The 20,794-nt window shown below is 38.5% G+C and overlaps 1 protein-coding gene and 2 long non-coding RNA genes across 5 annotated transcripts in view; 2 read left to right on the top strand and 1 right to left on the bottom strand.

The window, feature by feature from the left end:
- The first annotated feature begins 1,542 nt into the window (after nt 1-1,542).
- LOC143354851 (uncharacterized) lies at nt 1,543-4,933 on the top strand. Its single transcript, XR_013082394.1, has 6 exons — nt 1,543-1,625; nt 2,627-2,748; nt 2,867-3,409; nt 4,073-4,297; nt 4,436-4,716; nt 4,799-4,933. It is a non-coding gene; the product is annotated as an uncharacterized LOC143354851 (long non-coding RNA).
- Nucleotides 4,793-6,281, bottom strand: LOC143354852 (uncharacterized). Of its 2 annotated transcripts, XR_013082396.1 has the most exons (3): nt 6,147-6,281; nt 5,735-6,056; nt 4,793-5,458 (listed from the first exon to the last, which is right to left on the bottom strand). It is a non-coding gene; the product is annotated as an uncharacterized LOC143354852 (long non-coding RNA). The 2 variants fall into 2 exon arrangements; XR_013082395.1 differs by having other exon boundaries at nt 4,793-6,056.
- Nucleotides 6,282-11,194: 4,913 nt separating this feature from the next.
- Nucleotides 11,195-20,794, top strand: part of LOC143354835 (putative ferric-chelate reductase 1 homolog) — a 42,074-nt gene continuing 32,474 nt past the window's right edge. For both annotated transcript variants that reach the window (XM_076789200.1, XM_076789199.1), the window contains exon 1: nt 11,195-11,773. In XM_076789200.1, the coding sequence (XP_076645315.1) occupies nt 11,764-11,773 (10 nt within the window). In that variant the 5' untranslated portion in view covers nt 11,195-11,763. The remainder of the gene's footprint in view (nt 11,774-20,794) is intronic.

Raw genomic sequence — 20,794 nt, 5'->3', positions numbered from 1 at the left:
GGTGCGTGGCGCGAACGCGTCGCGTACAAGCTTTCAATGAATATTTTCTTAACCTGCTCGTACACTAAGGGAACCAAATACTTTTCGCGAATGGTTTCTTTACCAGAAATGTCTGTAGAATGCATTCCTGTGTAGTAAATTCTTGCTAGATAAAGAATTTTTCACATAAATACGAAAACAGAGCGTACAAAGTACCCGCGTCGGCTCTTTTTCAAACTTTAACAACCATTTACAACTATTAGGAAGTACATAAAAATATAATTTGCTATATGAATATGTAGTGGAGAGTCCCCTCTATCTTTTAAACCTGATATTTCTCGCATGTTTAGTTTTCGCTTAACACGTCATTTTTTTTTATCAAAATCATGCATTTTTTGAAAAACCAACATTTTTCGAAAACGTTGCGTGATAGAGCAATTCTGCTTTCGGATTTGGTTTTAGAATGACAAAGTCTACAAGAATCAACCAACAGGTATTGCAAAAAGACGAAAAAAGTTTTATTTCGTTGGACAGTGTTATCAGAATTCTAAAATTATATATAATTATATATAATTATATCATAATTACAATTATATATATCATAAGGGAGTGTCGTAAAGGTTGGTACACCGTTTAGGTTGGGACAGTGCTTTTTTCTAAACTATCGCGCTAGAAACACCAATGTCATCTCCGATTGTCAACTTTATTTCTGTTGATAAAGAAACTTTTCATGAGCATTAATAGGAACAAGTCGTGCTCAGTGTTGCTGAAGAAATGAAAAAAATTGACAGCGAAAAAGACACTAACCAAAAAATCAAAACCGTCTACAGCAAAACGAACGAAGCGGGAATTGTCATTTTCCTCTAATTATTCGGATTCGTCCACTTCCGAAAATATAGAGTTTTTTTTATTATCTATATGAAAAACATGCCAAAGAAGTTAAGTCGTTCAAATTCCATCGAATGCAACTCCTACAAGAGAGCTGTGCACTTGAAATGCGCATGCGTGCAAGTTATTTCACATGCAAGCATTGTGAAAGTGATTCAGATAATTAATCCGGTTTTTACTAAGTAAATAATGTTTCCTTTTGTGTGAAATCATAATTTAGGAAATAAATCCGTAATAAACATACAATATAAGGCGTTTTGACTTGATTTCAATACTTAGGCCCTCCGCCCATGGAGCGTCCTACCCTACCCTACTTTTTGTATAGTGAATCGATAGAGTATTAATGTTTGAGTAAAATGACCTTCATATGTCCTAAATCTAATAGTTAACGAGATATCATCAAAATAATTTTCAATAGGTACCTGCCACTTGGAAGCAGAGTTGGGCAAAATGTTATTCAGATGACGGATAAAAGATAAAGGCTAACGAACTGAATATATTCAATCGAATGAAAATTTATCCGAATGAGAATTTATTCGTACAGAATGAAATTGATCTGAAATACATATTGTGGGGTCTTTGTCTCGAGGATTCTTCGAACTGTAGATCTTAAGAACTGTGTCCGTGTTATCGGAATGAATGAGTGTGTGCGTGTGGAGATCCTTCTCAGGGATTGAGACGCAAGGCAGTACGTCGTGAGTCGTGAGAATGTGAGGATTTGTGCGAGAGGTCGAGTTTAGAGTTTAAATAGTGAGCGAGTGAGTTTATTATATATCATTTTGTTTCTTTTCTTTTCTTCTGTCATTAAATATTCTTGTTTTTACTTTCGTCTTCGAAAGAATCAATCCCCCCATTCATTTAAAATCCCTACAATATGTGTTCTTATAAAATTATGTAAAAACAAAAACAGTAAAAAATTATTCGCATCATTCGAATAATTTTGTAATCTATATTCGAATAAAATAATCGACTAAAAAGAATTTAGTTGAATCATTATTTTAGATAAATTTATTCGGGACAATTCGAATAATGCCGAACACAGCTTGGAAGCTAGTATATGCTCGAACTGACGTTCCTCAACTAGAACATGGAGAGTACATATGAAAAATTATTTCAATAATATCTCATTAACTATTAGATCTAGGTCATTTAAAGGTCATTACATTTGTACACAGAAGTCGACACTCTATCGATTCTCGATACAAAAAGTAGGTATTTCCATTTAAAGAAATCAAGGTGACCTTGAACTCTCCGAAACATCTCCACAAAGAAAAACTATACAACTTTTCTATAGAAAACATTTTCGTACAACGCATAATTTAGAAGTCATTCAGGGTGGACAAGTTTCGTGGGGCACCATACATATATATATATATACATATATATATATACACACATATATGTATTTCTGCTGGGGAACCGTAACGTGGCGCTACAGCACTCAAGACCCATGCGCAAGAAAAACTAATCTAATGTGACCTCGGAAAAGAATCACCTTATAATACGTTACCAAAAGTTACAAGTGATTTCAAGTTAATCTATAAATTATTTATACATTTCTCTTCGTTGTATATAATATGATGTGGACGCTCACGTAACAACAATATGTACACGGCATACATTTCGCAATGATGGTACCCCCTTGACTCAATTGTTTATTACTATAAACAATTAATAACGATAATATACGTAACAAATCAATTCTATTTTGAAAAGATATTTGTAGGAAGACAAATAATCGACAATCTTTATGTTACAGGAAACGATAAACAAATGATACACGTTTTACTATGGACAATGATTCAATGTACGCATAAAAAATCGAAGGAAACAATAACAATTGAATGTCTTCCTGTTTTCTACATGTCAAATTTGTCGAAAGTTAAGTGAAAAACAATAAATTCAATAAAAGACAATACACGATAAATCTGGATTAATAGAAAACATAATGACACTAGAAGAAGAAATGAAATCAATAGTCTATTACCTCTGTCAACAGATTCCGTGAGAAAATGAAGATCAAAGGTGCTGCTTGTAAATGGTTTAAGCCGTTCTGATGTTATAACCGCATTGAACGACATACTCCATGGAAATTCCACGCTTTGAAGGGGATTACAATGGTTTTGACGTGTACGATAGCTCCAATGATATCCTAGAGGACCACGTATTCACTGCGCTGACAAAGAGCTGTGCATAGAAACGGGGGAATATTCAAACTGACATACGCAGGAGATTGAAACGCGACAACCAGTATAGAACGCACTTGACTAAATGAAAAAATATCGTGTTGCAATCCGTCGAATTGTCTCCAGCCTTCAAGCGTCGGATATATCGCAGATATCTGGTTACAAAAGCTTTTTCAGTAACGTACAATTGCCAATATCGAGCTTGCAGGAATTTCTTTCCGAGAGGTAACCTGAATATAAAATCCATGGACCAGGCAGTGAAATAGAATGCAGGCGAACACGCTTTGGAAGGCATCTGCATAGCGGATGTTACAAAAGGTGTTACTATTGACACAAGAACAGGCTGTGGTGCGAAAGTGAGTGTACACAGAACAAGCGATAGAAACAATTGAAAAAAACATGACATGTGATAGCTGCGAAAACAGTATAGAGAGTCGTTCAGCCAATTTCTATTCAACATCAATATCTTGCAATTGATATAAAGCTTACAAAATCGTCAAATTCTACTGAGTACACGTTTATTACTCAGTAATAAAAATTAAATTACGTATAGAAACCAAATTAATTTTACTATACAGTAGAATTCTGATAATCCGCACGGGAAGCGTCATCATCGCTCACTTGTTTTATTTACAAGCATGAAGCAAGAAGATGTTGATAGTAGCTCAATCAATATAGGTGACACCTACAAAATTTCACAGTTTATATAATTGACATAGACCTGCAAAACGTACTTCTTAAATTTTCAATACAGGTCCACATAAAAAAGTTGTAAGAAGTTGTTTAAGTAATTTCTCTACAATTCCGACCAATTGCAATTTTTGAAACAAAATTTTGTTTACATCATGTAGTAAACTAATTGTTGTAACCTCTAAAAAAATTGAAGTTGTGTATGGTCCAATATTTAAAAATTTGGATATTAATGAGAGTTACTGTCCACACTTGCTTTGATTGTAAATCAAATATCGATGTAATTACATTTATTGTACAAAAAAATTCATTTTTGATTTTCTTTTTAGTGAAACTTTTATTAACGCATTTGGGATATTTTCTTGAATAAACATAAAATATCAATTTTCAACACATTGCTTTACAAGAGCTCAGAAAACAATTCGTCTCCAAATCTACTGTTCATCTCTAAATCGTCTGTAATTATATATAAATCCACATTATATTGAAGTTGGTGTAATTTTTAAAATAAAAAAGTGTTGGAAATATGGTGGTTAAAGGGATATGGTGGTATGGTATATGTTGGTAAAAGTTCTAGAAAAGAACTAAAGTTTTTATAGACTAACAATAAGTTTATAAAAGAACTAAAAATTTAAAAGATTCACCTGTTTTATATTATAATATGTTACTATATTTTATTATATTTTTCGCAGACGAGTACTCTATTCTAGACGACTATTCTTGTCGAGTCGGGAAACTCGATAAAGAATTTCTGGTTCAAGTCACGTAAGTACATGCATCAACGGCGGCCGAGCAAATTCGAGAGACGTTGTCTCGCTGTGACGCTGTTCGATAAACGACCAATGAGAAATAAACGACCAATGAGAAATAAACGACCAATGAGAAATAAACGACTAGCGAATAACATGAACGAATAAACGAACGATTTATTTAACACGAATACGTATGAACGAATATCGAATCAAATTTTATTGTATGTATCCATGCAAATAATTATATTTTTTGTACTTTTTAATACTTATTTGTAAATTCTTCTCATAACCATTTCGTTACAGCATTCCGCCCCGTTGAAGAACCACCATTGATGGCGACGCCCCGCCAAACTGTGTACACATGTAGTCGGCGCTCGTATACACAGGTTGTCGCATAACTGCGGATTACAATTGGAGCCCGTATAGGGTAATTTCGGGAGAAATTTGCAACATTTTGTTTCCTGTCTATAAAAATTTTATTGAAAATAATTGAAAGTATAGGCAGGCATAGTTTAATTAGTTATTTAAATATCTTTATCTTTAATATGTAACGTTAAATGAGTAAAAGTTTCATTTTAATATATTTATAAGCCGTTTAACCCATTAGCTGCCACAATCCCCATTTGGGGATTTTGGAATTTTACGAACACCACTCGGCGCCAGAAATATATTTGGTACGTCTGACAATTTAGTTGCATTCTTTCATTCTAAAATTGGTCAGTTACTGGGTTAAAGAAGTTCGAGAAAGTGCATCTCTCTGTAAGGTCTGGAATTAGGTGAACTCCTGATTGGGGACAGACGCACTCCGTTCGTATATACCTTCTTCTTCCTACTTGTATTCTTTTTTCTTCTCTACCGCATATTACACAGAGTATTACACATTACACAGAGAATTTGAGGCAGACATTTCAGGCATTCTGAACAAGAAATCCAACCTACTTTAGATGTGGTTGAATAATAATCCTGTACACATTCAATACAATAATTATTAGAATCTACTAGGCAGTCGTTTTTGTAAAAAATGAAGCATCTCCTTTTTAATTACCCAATTAGAGAGCAATAAATATAAATTAATTAAATTAAATTAATTAAAGTGCAAGATTTTAACAAACAGTATGGCAAAGAACAAGTCTCAGTTTCAATTTATGGCTTTGTAATTAATTAAAACAGGGATGCTTCATTTTTTATAAAAACGACTGCCTGGTACATTTGCAAAGGATAATTTCGAGAGAGGCGCACCATACGGTGAGATGCCCCAGTTTTATTGTGGCAATACTGGACGATTCTCAACTGTTTTTCCGTTATCATTTACATCATTTTAACGTTTGTAAATAATCCCACATCGAAGAACACATGTATTATATTATTTATATGTAATAGAAGTATAAAAACGTCTTGGTGCTCCAAACTTCTGATGAAATATTTTTGTAAGTGGTCAGTTACTACCTTCTGATGCTACGTTTTTTTTTTTCATTTATCGCTTTGTAATTAATTAAAAATGGAATGCTTCATTCTTTATAAACACGACTGCCTGGTACACTTGCATCCATTAATGTTGTCCCTAAATTGAAGGAGAAACAAAAAATGTTGTCAAAACACGATAAGAAATCGTAAGAGATAAACCATTGTCACTATTTAAGTCGATACTTACAGTTAAAACCATAGTATAAGAAGGTAATGACATTTGTCCTGACCGCTTACAAAAATATTTCATCAAAAGTTTGGAGCACTAAGAAGTTTTTATACTTCTGTTACACGTAAATTATATAATACACGTATCCTTCGATATGAGATTATTCACAAATGTTAAAATGATCTAAATGATAACAAGAAACAGTTGAGAATCGTCCAGTATTGCCACAATAACAACACTGGTGCATCTCACCCTATGATGCGTTTGTCCTGAAATTACCCTATACAGGTCGTCGCGTGGATGCCCTTAGACCATGTGAACTAAGTATATATGATCTAAGTGGATACCGACTATAGTCGGCGTTCATATAGACTGGATTCTCGCATGAATGCCGATTATGGTCGGCGCTCGCAAACGAAAGGGTTAATGTTTGAAAAGGAGCTGACGCGGGTACTTTATACGTACTAATTTCGTATTTGTGTGAACAGTTCTTTATCTAGCAGAAATTTACAGTGCAGTGTTGAATTTTACAGACATTCTGGTAAAGAAGTCATTCACGAAAAGTATTTGTTTCGGTCGGTATACGAGTAGGTCTAGAAAATATTTATTAAAGCTTCCATGTACGACGCGCTCCCGCCACGCGGCCATTGCAGCCTTATTTCGACTAGCCAGTGCCATCACTATACGTAATCGATATATTCGTGGCTGCTTGATTAATGGTGTAACTGCTTGTCTTGTAATAGCTCATTCTTTAGCAAAATCGTGTAGATCAATTCTGCTTCTGGACTCGATTTTAGAATGACAAACTTTACAAGAATCCGCAAGTGAGTATGACAAAATATGTTTGGTGTTGTATCGTGTGTTTGTAGTACTTTCTTTCTAAATACTATTTCCACTGTTCAAGTACACGTGCCATATACATTTTACTCCTGCAGTAAAAATAAAGTGTACAGAATATTTAGTTCTTCTCTACTTCGAAATTCGTGAATTATCGGCTACTTTGGACATGACATCGAAATGGTATCAACCGAAGCCTAGACAGAAAAGCCTGTAAGATGCAATGTTTGTTGAGATCTTAAGGGGGCCGGCAGGCATTTGGCCTTGACTGTCACGCTATGTTACGCTGTGCCTTTTTTTCTAGACATTTTACGTCTTAAATAAGTAAGTAATCAATTAAAAATGTCTGTATAGAGCCTTTTTTTCGATACGAACACTAAATCTCTCGAAATTAAGAGAATCTCTCAGCGGCAGCCATCTTGTGGCGTCATACTTGCTTCAGAATTTGAATTTTCTGTCCAATATTACAAATTACTCCACGACGAGGTAGAAATTCGCAATTTGGGCTCTATACAGACGTAGATTGGACTTTTAGGAAACACAATTGACCACTTCTAAACTGCTCATTGCAATATTGGTGCGGTAGTTTGAAAAGGTTTTGACCCTTGCATACGTATATGGATTTCAAACCATGCCGGCCGCCTTAAGCCCGTTGCCATGCACTCAAATTAAAACCCGACACGATCCGCTATCTGATATGGACACGCTATCTCATTAACTCTAAATGACTACACTCCGAACTCCTTCCGAAATTTTACAAGACATACTCTCCGGAACCGGTTCTGAATCGAATATCGGTAAAACCTTAAAGAATTTCTACGTTTTCTGTTATGCATCACACCGCGGTACCTTACTATATGCATTGAAGAAACCTCCCCAGAAAAAAACAAACAAAAGATAAAAAGAATGCTCCATTATATTGCACAATAAAAATAAACACGTAAACATTGTCTCAACTTTTTACGAACGATAAGGGTAATATAAAAATTCCTTTCTGTTGTCTGACGACAAACAACACCGGTTAAGAGACCAGGACGAGAGATAGAATCGATTCTCATGGTACGGCAGAAATTTGTCGAGGTCGACTCGGTTATCAGGAGGGGGATGGAATGGTATGTAATATGTAATGCACGCGCCAGCGAGGCCCCTGAAAGCCGCAAAGGGAGAGAGAGAGAGAGAGAGAGAGAGAGAGAGAGAGAGAGAGAATGAGAGAGAGAGAGAATGAGAGAGAGAGAGAGAGAGAGAGAGAGAGAGAGAGAGAGAGAGAGAGAGAGAGAGAGAGAGAGAGAGAGAGAGAGAGAGAGAGAGAGAGAGAGAGAGAGAGAGAGAGAGGGAAACCAGGGAGGAACGAGAAAAATATATCGATAAAACTGAGGTGAACGCCGACACGTTGAACGTACGGTGTACCGGCGTTTTCAAGCGAAGTAGTCCCTCTCTCCTCGCGACTACTCAGGGACGGCTCGAGACGGTCATGTCTGAATGATTTCTTAAGCGAGCACGCCGACCGACTACTAATTCACCGGCGGGCATAACGGGTTTCTTAAAAATTTATTTTCTCAGTACGCTCTATTCAGACACCTGCGACCCGCACCGGTCCCACTCACACCGGTAGAAATACGTAAAACGATCGGCCGCGGTCGTTGGTCGTTATATGCCGGTCGTTTATGATTAATTGTAGTCTTTGTTTTAACTGTTCGTATGCTAGATAAAACTGCTAACGGAGAAAATTGCTGGAATGTGGCGCGGGAGTTTTTAAAATTTTGTATCACCATCTTGGTCCTTGGAAATGGATGCATGAGCGATTCTAAAAGGATAGTTCTGATTTAACAAGATGTTTTCTGCATGGAGAATAACAGCTTCCCTTTTATTTTCATTATTCGGTAATTAACTTTTTCACTCGCACCATTTTTAAATTGAATAAGGTTTGTTTATATTCGCAGCATTGCCATTTTAATCAGTGTGAAATTCTTCCTTCAAAGATACAATCTTTGAAGAATTGGCAAAACAGTTAATGCAGTTTAATTGTATTTGATAATCGTAGCACTTTCAGATAATTAAGATAAAAATCACGCAAAGCAAAGTATTTACTTTGACTGATTTCCCGACTGCCTGTTGAAATACTGTAGTATGGTTTTCGGGTACTCCGCCTGATAAGTATCATCCCACCGCAAACATCCAATATGGTCGCTCGAGGAATTCAAATACTCTGCGCTGTAGCGTATAAACTGAACAATCCTCTTGAATATCACCATTTTCCCTGTAACATAAACTATAATAGAAACATAGCTAGCATTCAGCTACTAATTTGGTAGATTTGCGGTATTTCTGGTCCCTCAACAACACGTTATCTTCTCAGGAACAGAATAGAGTCCTCGGTTGACTGCGGATCTTTATGCAAAATAAACATTTTCTGAATCAACTACAAGCTATTGGAATCAAATAAAAATTTGTTTCCTTCTTTAATAATTCGAATAAGTTGATGTCAATGTACTGAGAATGTTTCAACTACTAATTTTACCCGAAGAAAAAAGTCTGATCTCCGCGTGAAACGAGTTAGATTACGTCCAGATAGGGCGTTTTACGCGCGAATCGAGGTGCCGGAACGAAGATGTCGCTGCACGGCGTACGAAATTCACGAGAGAAAAGAAGGGAAAAAACGATCGAACGGATGGTGACGCTTTTATGCCGACATCCCGTCGCGCGCGTTTTACGCGCGTAAAACGGCTCATCCGAACAGGGCTTTAATGCCCCACTGAAGCTTACTACTACATAATGATCACAGACTGTTCTACAGTGCACCCTGAATTTTATCTCGGTGCAATATTATTTGTTCCTCTTCTCCGAGATTGGATACCTGGCCAGCTTTCATTGAACCGTGTCCTGGACTTCTTATCCTCGATTTAAGGAGAAGGTGAGCCCGTAGGCGCTGGCAGAACTATGCGAGAATTGAACTCTAGGCGTGGCCTCATGCGAAACATTCTTCGCAATGTACCATGAACGCTCCCCTTGAATATAATCATCGGGAACGAGGCTTTGACACGCGATAATTATTCTCCGGCTGCTGAAGAGTGCAATTGTCAGCGTGGCCAACCGGCCAGAAGAAGAACAACAACCGCGAACCCTCGAACCGGATTACAAGAGGAGGAACCTGTACATACACCGGTACCCACCAACCTTTAAGATAACGAACGATGGCAATTTGTATGTTAACCGGGAAGAATTCGTGGCAACCATGAGGCCCACGGTGAATTTGCATTCCCGAGTCGTCTGTCTTAACTTACGAGCGGACATATTTTCGACGATGTTATTAGGTTGTTGCACAGAAAGGATGGAGGCAAGGATGAAGGTGAATAATGTTTGACTGTAAGTGGTTGCAAAGGGGAACGGGTTGCCCGGTGCTACCTAATTTCGATCGAAAATGTACTTCTCTTTAGAAGCTTCAGAGGCATTGGTCTGGAAACTTGATGATGTGTTTAGCGTATCGTTTGGAACTGGGTCATGTAACTTAGTACATAATTCATTAATTCATTGGGGAAATTTAGGGTTTCTCGTGGTTTCGAAGATCTTGATGGATCCTTCGAGAGCAAGTCCTTCAAGAAGTAGTGTACTTTTGTGGATTTTTGGGAGAATTGTTACTGTAATTTGTGCATCGAGGTTTAGGTTTAGTTAGGTTCCAAAAATCACTACATCGACGCAGAAATGAGTTAATTTCAAAGGGAACAAACTCCAAATAGTCACTGCTTCCAGTAGTGGAACTATTTAAAAATGAATCTCACAAAATAACTGCCACTGAATACTGAGTATGAGATTATACTGTAAGGTGAGAACTTCATTATCAAGTAACTAACAATTGTTATCAATACGCACAAAATTCACGTGGCAGTCAACGGTTCCCAAGACGTCAGTTCCTGATGCATCAAAAAATCGTTCAGTCACTGTATCGTCTCAGAAGAGACCAACTTCCAAATTCAATTTCACTCGATCCACGACACACACACTCTCTCTCTCTCTCTCTCTCTCTCTCTCTCTCTCTCTCCCCCTCTCTCTCTTTCTTCCTTGGTGTTCAAACCGCTCGCGCGCCGCACGAAAGGATCGCGGTCAGCTCAGATCGATGCGTCTCTATACTGCAGCGCGTTGTCGTGTTTTCTTGATACGGCCCTGGTGAAGTCTCGCGAGCGAGAGCCTTTCAACTCGAACCATGTATCCACTATACAGTCTCTCGTAAGGTGTGGTTCCCGTCGTTCTGGTCAGAACTATGCTCAGCCGGAATCAACAAGTGCTACTCGAGACTACGCCGGGGAAACACTTGACCTAACCGAACTTAGCGAAAGAAGATCTTTGTCGTCGTATGTAGTCAGTTACAAGAGAGAGAGAGATAGAGAGATAGAGGTAGAGAGAGAGAAAGTGGTAGGGAAGGATAGAGCGTCGCGCAGGTGGTCAGAAGAAGTTAGTCCGCGTTCGTGGATCGACGTAGATCAACGTGGATCTTCCAGGCCCGAGTCGCGGCTCGATCCGAAGTGACCCAAGCGTCCCCGCGGATTTGCAGGTGTCCCTCGTAGATCGCGTTTTGTGATTATTCGCGGTGATCGATGACAAAGATGAACCGTTGCTGGAGACCCGCGAATCTTTGCGGCGTCTGAAAAGAGGATCTAAAGGATCGAATAGGAATTGAACAGGTTCGGCTAGGATTCTTTGTGTGAATACGATCGTGTGATACACGTGACTTGAAGGCTTCGGGTTCGTTTTATTGTGGCCAGGATCTTAAGGATTACGACAGGATCTAAGGAAGTTGATCAACATGAAGAACTGTGAGTACCGACTTTCGACATGAAACGACGCTGTAGGTGGAACTTGGTTCTCTTTGTGGTTGAAAAAAAAGGCATTTGGAAGGAATGTAGGCGTGATTGGTTATTAGGTAGGCTTTCGTTATTGCTGGAAGTGACAATGTCAATGAAGTGAATTCCGAACAGTTAGGCTCTCCTTTTGCCTTTGTGTCGACCTACCTTCTTTTCAGTCAACTGCAGCACATTGTTCTGTTGTGGGTATCAAGTTTGTGTTAGGTTCTAACTCTGAAGCTTTCAAATTAGGGATTAGAAATGTTGTCGTATTTCTGGATACGTTCTTATATTGTACGTTGCAGCAAGAATAGATTAAGAAATGATTTTTAAAGTAAAAGTTGCCATTTTTTCGAACTCGTATAATGCAATCAAAGAATTGTTTGACACAAATAGTTTACATATATGTATCTTTCATTTTAGTAAGGGTACAGGCTTTTTAAACAATTTTTTATACATTCACATATATGCGGTCGTTGCAAACAGTATAAAGATCAATATTTTTCTGTAAGAGGAACAGGTATATTACCGAGTCATTTCAAACAGATATTACATACCACTCGATAAATATTTCATGATGACATTTCATGATTGAAAGCTCTTTCGCGATCCACGACATGTTGACAATAACAAGAGCAACGTAACGCAATTTTACACATTAACGCTTTAAAATTTCAAACGCGTTGAAATTTACAAAATTCGTTTCCCCGTTGAACATGCTATCGTATTTTTGAAGTGACAATGATTTATGTTGGATTCGGAGAATAATACCCGATGACGTTTTGTATACATACAAGCTTTAGGAATTCGAATGTTCCTGGACTGTGTTTAATTTGTTGTTGTGCACTAGTTTCCTTTGTTTTACAAGTGTAAGAGCGAAGGACAAATTTATTTACTCATTTCTTTTTCTCTTTCTCGTATAATTGTATTAAAACTATCATTAATCTGTAAAATTTACCTACTATAAATGTTATCTTATGTTTAACACTGTTACGGGGTTCGACAAAATGGCGGGTGCCAAACTTCTTCACTTACAATTGGTGTAACAATGCATTTAAAAAGAAATTCATCTAGTAAATTTATTTCCTTGGACACAATATTATTATAAATGTAAATAGAGATTCGAATAAATGTGAATTTGTCATTTTCATAAACACAGGTTCCAATAATTTATTGAATTGGACATATTTTCTGGTCAAATTTTTCTTCAGACAATTATAAACGCCATAAGCGCGACTTAAGTCATAGTGCAAGGGGTCGAAAAAATTCGTTTCTCGAATGAAACCGCGAACGATCCTGAGCATCGCGAATACAGGTCGTAAAACTTGTCCTCAGTCCATTGGTTAATATCGTTTCCTTTTGTGTGTTAATTAGAACGGCTCCATGATCGAACGTTTTCGCGGTAACGGTGTTTAACGAGGGGAACGTTTCGATCGGTATCTTTATGAAATACTTGTTGCGAAAGTCGGCGTCGATCGGCGTCTGACGGTTTCTTTCTCGGCTCGATTTAGAGAATGAAATTTGTCCCGCGGTTTTCGCGAATGGTAGGAGCAATTTCTGGAAAGTGTCTCCGTCGCCGGAGAATAAAAGCCGTCGTCGCCTTCATTCGACATTCTACGGCGGATGCTTGGCGTAAGAAGATGAAGAAAGAAAGAGAAACAATACAGGTTTTCCTGGCACACCTGTCACCGACCGGGACACGTTTTTACGGCAGTGCACGTGGCGCACTGCAAACGAAAACGTTCCCGTGCGTTACTACGCGAAATCGAGTTTATTACGCTGCCGTGCCGCGCCTCGCCACGTCGCGTCGCGTCGCACCGCACCGCACCGCACCGCGCCGCGCGCCGTTCGGATGCTCGCCGCCGCAATTAAGAAACAAACGCGCAATATTTTAGAAAGTCCTGTCTCGTCGATTCGCTCGAAAGTCCAACGAACTTTCTTCTGCTTCGGCTTCGAATCGAACGCTATGGCCACCTTCTAAATCAATTAACGGTAACGCTTTCCGGTCATACGGAGAAATGCACCGTGAATCGTCGATTCGCGCGGCAATTCTTTAACAGTTTGAGTGCCGCGTCGCGTCGTATGTGACCGACAGAACTTTTTTTGCGGAACTTGAAAATCAATTTTTTACTGCAATCTTTTAACATTTCATCGACCAGGCTCCGAATAATACGTAATATACCAAAAGGAAGCTCCGGAATTCTTTTTTGCATTATTAATCCGAAACGAAATGTTTGGGTAACTGAGATTCGTTGCGTATTGTTTATCATCGTAAAGTTTCATCTAGTCATTTCTGCGAATGATTTTTATTTTATTTTTTCTTCTTTTTTCTTTTTGGTGATACTGTATAAAATTCCAATGTTTTTTTTTTATACCTACAGAATGCATTAAATCTATTTTAAAGTCATAATTGTTTGAGGTATTTTGGGACGTCGTTGATTATTTTATAGACTTCCTGCAATTGATAACTGCTCGTTGAGCTGATTTAGTATACCTAAGAGGGCTGGAAGTTTAATAGTGGCAACACCGTTGTGGAAGCGAAGCGAGACGGAATGAATTATTCTCATTGCTACCACATATTAGTTTATGCCTTACCTATCTTACAATACGAGTAACACACTTCGTACAGAATTAACATAAAAACTTCGGCTCATCGGTAATTCTAATTTTCCGCGCTTGACACGCTGGATTCTTCAACACGTTAAGAATAGCCGTAGTAAAGAGTGCGTTGCAGTAGAAGCTTTGAAGATATTTTTGAAATGATGATCCCAAAAGAAATTATTCGATTCTATTAGTTAAGTGATCTTACCAGTCCTCATAAAACGCACTATGAAACCAGAAATTTGCATATACAGTAAGGAGCAAAACTGATTACACACTATTTGAAGCAACATAACTTTTTTCAAATTAGATCAAATGACTTGAATGTTATCGAGAAGTTAGAAGGAAAGTGCGACTTTAAGTCGAAAATCGTGAAAAATGGCAATTTTCCCACATTTAATCGTTTATAACTCGTAAACGAAGTAACCAATATCGGTGAAATTTTCAACATGGATAGAATTTATTCGAGCCAATCAAACACATTCTTTAAATTTTCAATACAGCCTCAGATAAAAAAGCTGAAAAAACCATCTTTTACTATTTCTTTTGCGATTCCGACCAATTCAAATTTTTTTCAAAAATTTTTTACGCCTCGTCTAATAAACTAATCCTTCTAACTTCTCAATAACATTCGAGTCATTTGATCTAATTTGAAAAAAAGTTATGTTGTTTCAAATAGTGTGTAATCAGTTTTGATCCTTACTGCGCCAGTCGTACCGCAAGTGATCCAAAATCCCTTGTACAAATAAAGTGCCCAGGGCAACAAACGGACAGCTCGATTTCGATGTATCAGTAGAAATGAATTTTTTCGATACTTTTCGGTGCGACTGTCGCCCCGAGCGAGATGAAATTCTCCAAAAAATTTGTTATTTCTGCAGTTACGCTCAGAGCAAGAAACGGTTAACTATTTGAAGTTTTGATTTATTGACTAAAAACATTAGAAAACAATTAACGATGTTTATTTCGATATTTATTTTATTGAACAGAATTTTATATTTTATTTAACACAATTTCGTAACTAGAAATTGTTTTTCACAAGAAGTTATATTTATTACTATCATCGTCACAATCACGATTCAGTTTTCGTTGTAAACCTGAACGTGCCGATAACATGTATTTGGTAGTAATACTATTTTATTGCAAAATGTAATATTATAAAAAAGTAAACTTGATTCACAAAACATCTTGTTCGTCACCATCATTTTCACCGCCGCGCTTAAGTTTATCGTTGTTATATTTATTATTATGATATGTATTTTGATACGAATTTTTTTACATCATCAAATTTTTTGTTATATTACATTCACTGTCGTTTTTCATTTTTCACGTGTACAGTCCGATCGCTTCTGTGTGCTGTACTTGTGCGACTATCTTTACTTGGCGCCAATGTCGTGTAACGCACAAATTTACCTGCAAGGTGACCGTTTGTTGTCCCGACTGTTTACAGTCGCTCTGACTGTTTGTTGCTCCGAACGATTAGAAAATCTAAGTGGGCGGTCATGTTTAAATCGAGTTGACCGTTTGTTGTCCCGATCTCTTCGAATGAGGTCAGTCAAGGCGGTAGCATAGCTAAAAATAAAGAACAACAATACTGTGTTGGAGACTTCAATTTTCGAGCAAAATAAATTTGGAGATTCATCGAATACGCACGCTATTGAAACAGAATTCCGCTGAATTGTCTGATCATGACCTGTTGATTCTATTTCTTGTCAATCTATAAGAATCAATGTATAAGAACCTGTTGAATTTCTAAAGCCAATTTTCTCGGAAATGAAGCCTGCCACGGATGTTTGTTGTTCTTGATTTTCGTTTTATTCTTAGCTTTACCATCTCCCTGACCTCGTTTCTACCACGAATTTTAGCCCACGCTGTATTACTCTTAACCTATGACAATATAATTAACCGGATTGAATTTATTCAGATTCCATAGAATTTGTACGGTAACATCGAACGTAGAAGCATACCAAACAATTTCTCAAGAAAATCTTTCTGTAACTTCACTAGAGAAAAACATTCTTTTGACAGGAAGCTTCGATAGCTTCGAAATTGAAGCGACAGAACAATTTCAAAGGGGTTCGTCATACTGACAACGGACAGTTCCAATTTCGCAGTCTCTTGATTGAACTCGCAGCAGAAAGTGTAATTGGCTGTTACGTGGTCTTAGCAATTAACGAATTGTGGGACAAAACAATCCGTACAGAGAAAGAAACAAAGTGCAACGATTGAAAGTAACAAAGCAATTTGCGGTTCGACACGCGAGCGTAAACGCAAACAGAAACGCAACGCGATCTCCCCTCCCCCTTCTCTGGCTCTCTGTGCATATAGACTGGGCTCGAAATGATACTTGCCAACAGTCGACGAAGCTACAAGCGGTAAGAATCGGCACCGCGTACAATGCTCGCAGAGGAATTTCTAGGACAGCAGAGTTACTATGGCGACACGCTCGCCAAACACAAGGTGTACGACCCCGGCTGTATCGAGGAACGTGTCTGGATATGTAGAACGATTGATGCAAATCTAGGACTTTCGTTGAACCAGGCTTTTCTGGTCTCTCGCGATCACTATAATCCGCGCAACGGCCGACCCGCGTACAAACACTGGGAACTGCAATTTTTCCACCGCCGATAACGCTTAACTCGCGAAATTGATACCGTGATTTTATTGAACAAGACTGACCAAATACTTTCTCAAAACCATCAAAACGGTGCTGTGCTACATGATTCGTTCTCGCACGAGCTTGTATTAATTATTGCTTGCATTATTTTACCGTGTCAGTATGTACATTTTACACTTGATTTTCTGAATTAGATGATCACCGGTCATGCTAAAAAATTGAATCGTTATCGTACCGCATGATTGATTCGCTGAAAGAACAGGAACACCATAGGAATATGAACATAATCGAAAATCAATAGTGAAACACGTCAGAAACAGCTGCCATTTAGGAAAAATAAAAGGAATATATGATATAAACAAAAGAAGAGTATAATAAGAACAACTTTTTCTCTACATATTTTTCAACTTATAAATGAATACGTAGTTCTTAAATCAATAAATGGACGTATCTTTCGTGTTGAGTTTTCAAGGACATCATATATAAAAACATTCGAAAAGGACGAACGTCAAGCTGAAATATTGAAACAGAAGAACTGACTGTAATATGCAAATACATTTCCGTTGTTTCTGTAGTAATGGCTTCTTCTGGCGTTTTCTGTGTATCGTGATTGGTTACCAGGAACGAAAATTAGGTGATCGACAGGAGGCGCGTTATTTTATTTGTACAAGTGACGCGTAACGTGTAGTGTGGCTGACTCATACACGATCCTGCCATGCATAATCCATGCGTGGGCGTGCGATCGTAGCATTTGTAGCCTTAAATTGATAAACGGACTAGCCGACAACGTTGCTTTTGTTTTATTTTCGTCACTGCCGTATTGTAGCTGGTTCTACATGACGAAAGCGTGTGCTGTTATGTGCGGGACGCGCTTGATATTTTTGGAAAACATTTTGACAGACGTAAAAGAACGAATATTTTACCTTTGTTGGTGGATTTGCATTCGAGGGACACACGTGTCACTGCAATTGGGTTATTCGCGTCATTCTGATCAGCAAAGAAACCATTTTCCATAGTCTGTTGACACGAATACCATTACCATTTACCAATACCGATTACCATTTTAGATTATACTTTCAAATACAGGTGAGATAAAGGTAATTCAAGGCTAAAAGTATAAAGCAGCTTTTTGCTTCCTTGTTTAAAAAATGGAACCGTTTTTCTCAATCGATTGCCACGAATAATTACCGATTTAGATAGTACTCTAAAACAGAGGTGAAGTCGGGTACTTCAAGGATGTAGCATAACTTTCTGTTTTGTAGTTCGGAAAAACTGTCATTGTATAGAGAAACCATTTTCCACGATTTGTGGCCACAAATAATGACCATGATAGTTGCCATTTTAAAAAGCAGGTGAAATAGCAGAAAAGATGAAAAATATAAAATGACATGTATTTTACCGAATATTCTAGACTTCGGTTAAAGCAAACGTGATTCGCGGGTAAAAGCCGAAAATAATTCTCCGTTTTCTAATTTAAAAAAGTGCCATCACGCGCAGAGTCCTCTTCCTCGAATCCCAAAAATTTGCCACGGTTCTCCGGGACCCTCGAATTCGCCAGAAGCAGTCTATTCATATGTTCCGGAGATAAACGCTAGTACGGATACTACCACGTTTTCTATATTCATACGCACCCGAACCGTAGCAAGGCCACTTGACAGACGCTCGAGACGATCGCAATAAATGCAATAACGCTCCCACACGGCGCGTGTTTGCTACCTAACACCCGAACAGTTTACTCCTCTCCCCCCCCCCCCCCCCGCCCTCTACACCACGGGGATGCCAATGCATCCGCTAACAATCCTTTGGGTATCGATCTCTGTCCATGCTGTCTGGCCGTCAAGTGCCACGATAGCATCCGAACAGTATACATTTTCGAAGTCGAGAAGAGAATATTGTTTGCAACGTTGCAATGTTAAAAAGTAATAGTTCAAACTATAATCTAATTTAACGGTGGAACAATAAAACTCAGCTTCACAAATTAATTTTAGCATTGTTAAATTATATTTTATATCTTATAAGTGATTATAAGTCAAAACTCCGGAGAACAAGTTTAAAATGATTAGAATTCATTGGTTGCAAGGTGTGTTCGAAAGGTGGTGGGAATAGTGGAAAATTGGAAAAGTGGAAGTATACGTACGTGCCACCAGTTTTGGGGAGTCTATCATTAGGTTTGCCTATGCTCATCTTAGCCGCGCCTGTAGTCCCGGTGTTTTCGCTTCGACGTCACACGCTACATAGTATGTGTAACCGTTGTAGCCAATATTTCGACTGTAATCGAAACTACGTGTGAAACGAGACCTGCCCCTTGCACTCTGATCCAATGACACGACGAGGCCGAGGCAGTGAAGTACCAGCGTGTGCGTCCTTTGCTGTCGCACCCGAGTGGCTAGGTTTACGTCACTGCCTCGTCCCATTCGACAAGAGATAGATACGCCATCGCATTCCTGCCACGGAAACTTCTATCCGATCCTTCGACATTTTTCGATCATTATGGACAAGAATTCAGAAGTTTTCCATATACATTTTTTCGTGTCGTAAAACAAAACGATGCAATTTATGTGGAATTAATTCGTCTTATTCTACAAATTATCATGTAATTGAGTCATTCGACGCGATATCGGACACTTTTGGGAGTATTCTTTCGGATTTCTTCCACTTTCACTTGGACCACAACATATTTCAATGTCATCAAAATTCGAGACATAGTCCTCAAAAAATGATCGAATTCACATGGCACGATCCCCTTCCTGATGTGGATACTTGCTAAAAAAAAAAAACAACTATTCTTGTTTTTACAATATATGTATAATTTACGTTAATAAGAGGCAGCGACGATTTCTATCTCCATAATATTGTAGAGGAGAGATACCGATAGTTTACCCAAGGGTAGCTGTAGAGTCCCTAAAAACCCTTTCTTATTTGTGCCACGCATAGCAGGGAACTGTGAACGCGCTCTCGAAAGGCCATCTGGTATTGATCAGCCGCTCGAATAGTCGAACGGCCGGAACGAAGGCATCCGATCTTCGACAGATTTTCGGCAACTCGGCGCTTGGACCTACAGTCCGTACGTAAAACCATCTGGTTCCGGCAAATACGAATAGACCCTAATAGAGACGTCCGCATCGAGTATCAGCCATCTAAGTTACACAAGTACCGTTCCCTCGAAATTCGAAAATTTCTCCGGCGGCGCGGCTTCATCAACGGGATTGAGAGGAAAGCTTGTCGCCGATAGAAGTTCGCGGATTAACCAGTCGCGTAACTCAGTTAGTGTATTTGTTGCCCCTGGGGATGCAACCGCGATTCATAGGTCGATGCGTGAGCAGCGGGCGCAGCGGGCACGGGAGAATAAACCGCAAAACACGACGCGGTAAGCCTTGTGCTCGTTCCTTCGAACAATGCCGTAATAATACACGCTAATAGCCGGCGAACCGTGATTACCGTGCTTCTTAACTTTTCATCCGCCATTCAAACGCTGTTTTAATGAATGGATTTTGATACGATGGCCCCTCCATTAGCGCCGGAGGACCGACGACGCGACGGAACAATGTCCTCGTTTGACGCCATTGTGATACCTCCACGCGCTTTTTCATTCTGTGATTTCATCAAATTTTTCTCTTCTGCGTTATGCAACCGAATTTACTAAAAAGTCATTCAACCTGTTGATACTTGTAACCAATTTATCGTAAAACAGCAGAAATCATTCTCCTGGAAGACTAATGGTCTTCCACGACATCAAACGAACATCGAAAAACAATTTGATGAATCTAGTATCCAAAGTC

The sequence above is a fragment of the Halictus rubicundus genome, chromosome 6 (genome assembly GCF_050948215.1).
Source record: "Halictus rubicundus isolate RS-2024b chromosome 6, iyHalRubi1_principal, whole genome shotgun sequence".
NCBI classification, from domain to species: Eukaryota; Metazoa; Arthropoda; class Insecta; order Hymenoptera; family Halictidae; genus Halictus; species Halictus rubicundus.
Note: the sequence above shows the minus strand (reverse complement) of the source record. Positions and strands in the feature narration are given on the sequence as shown.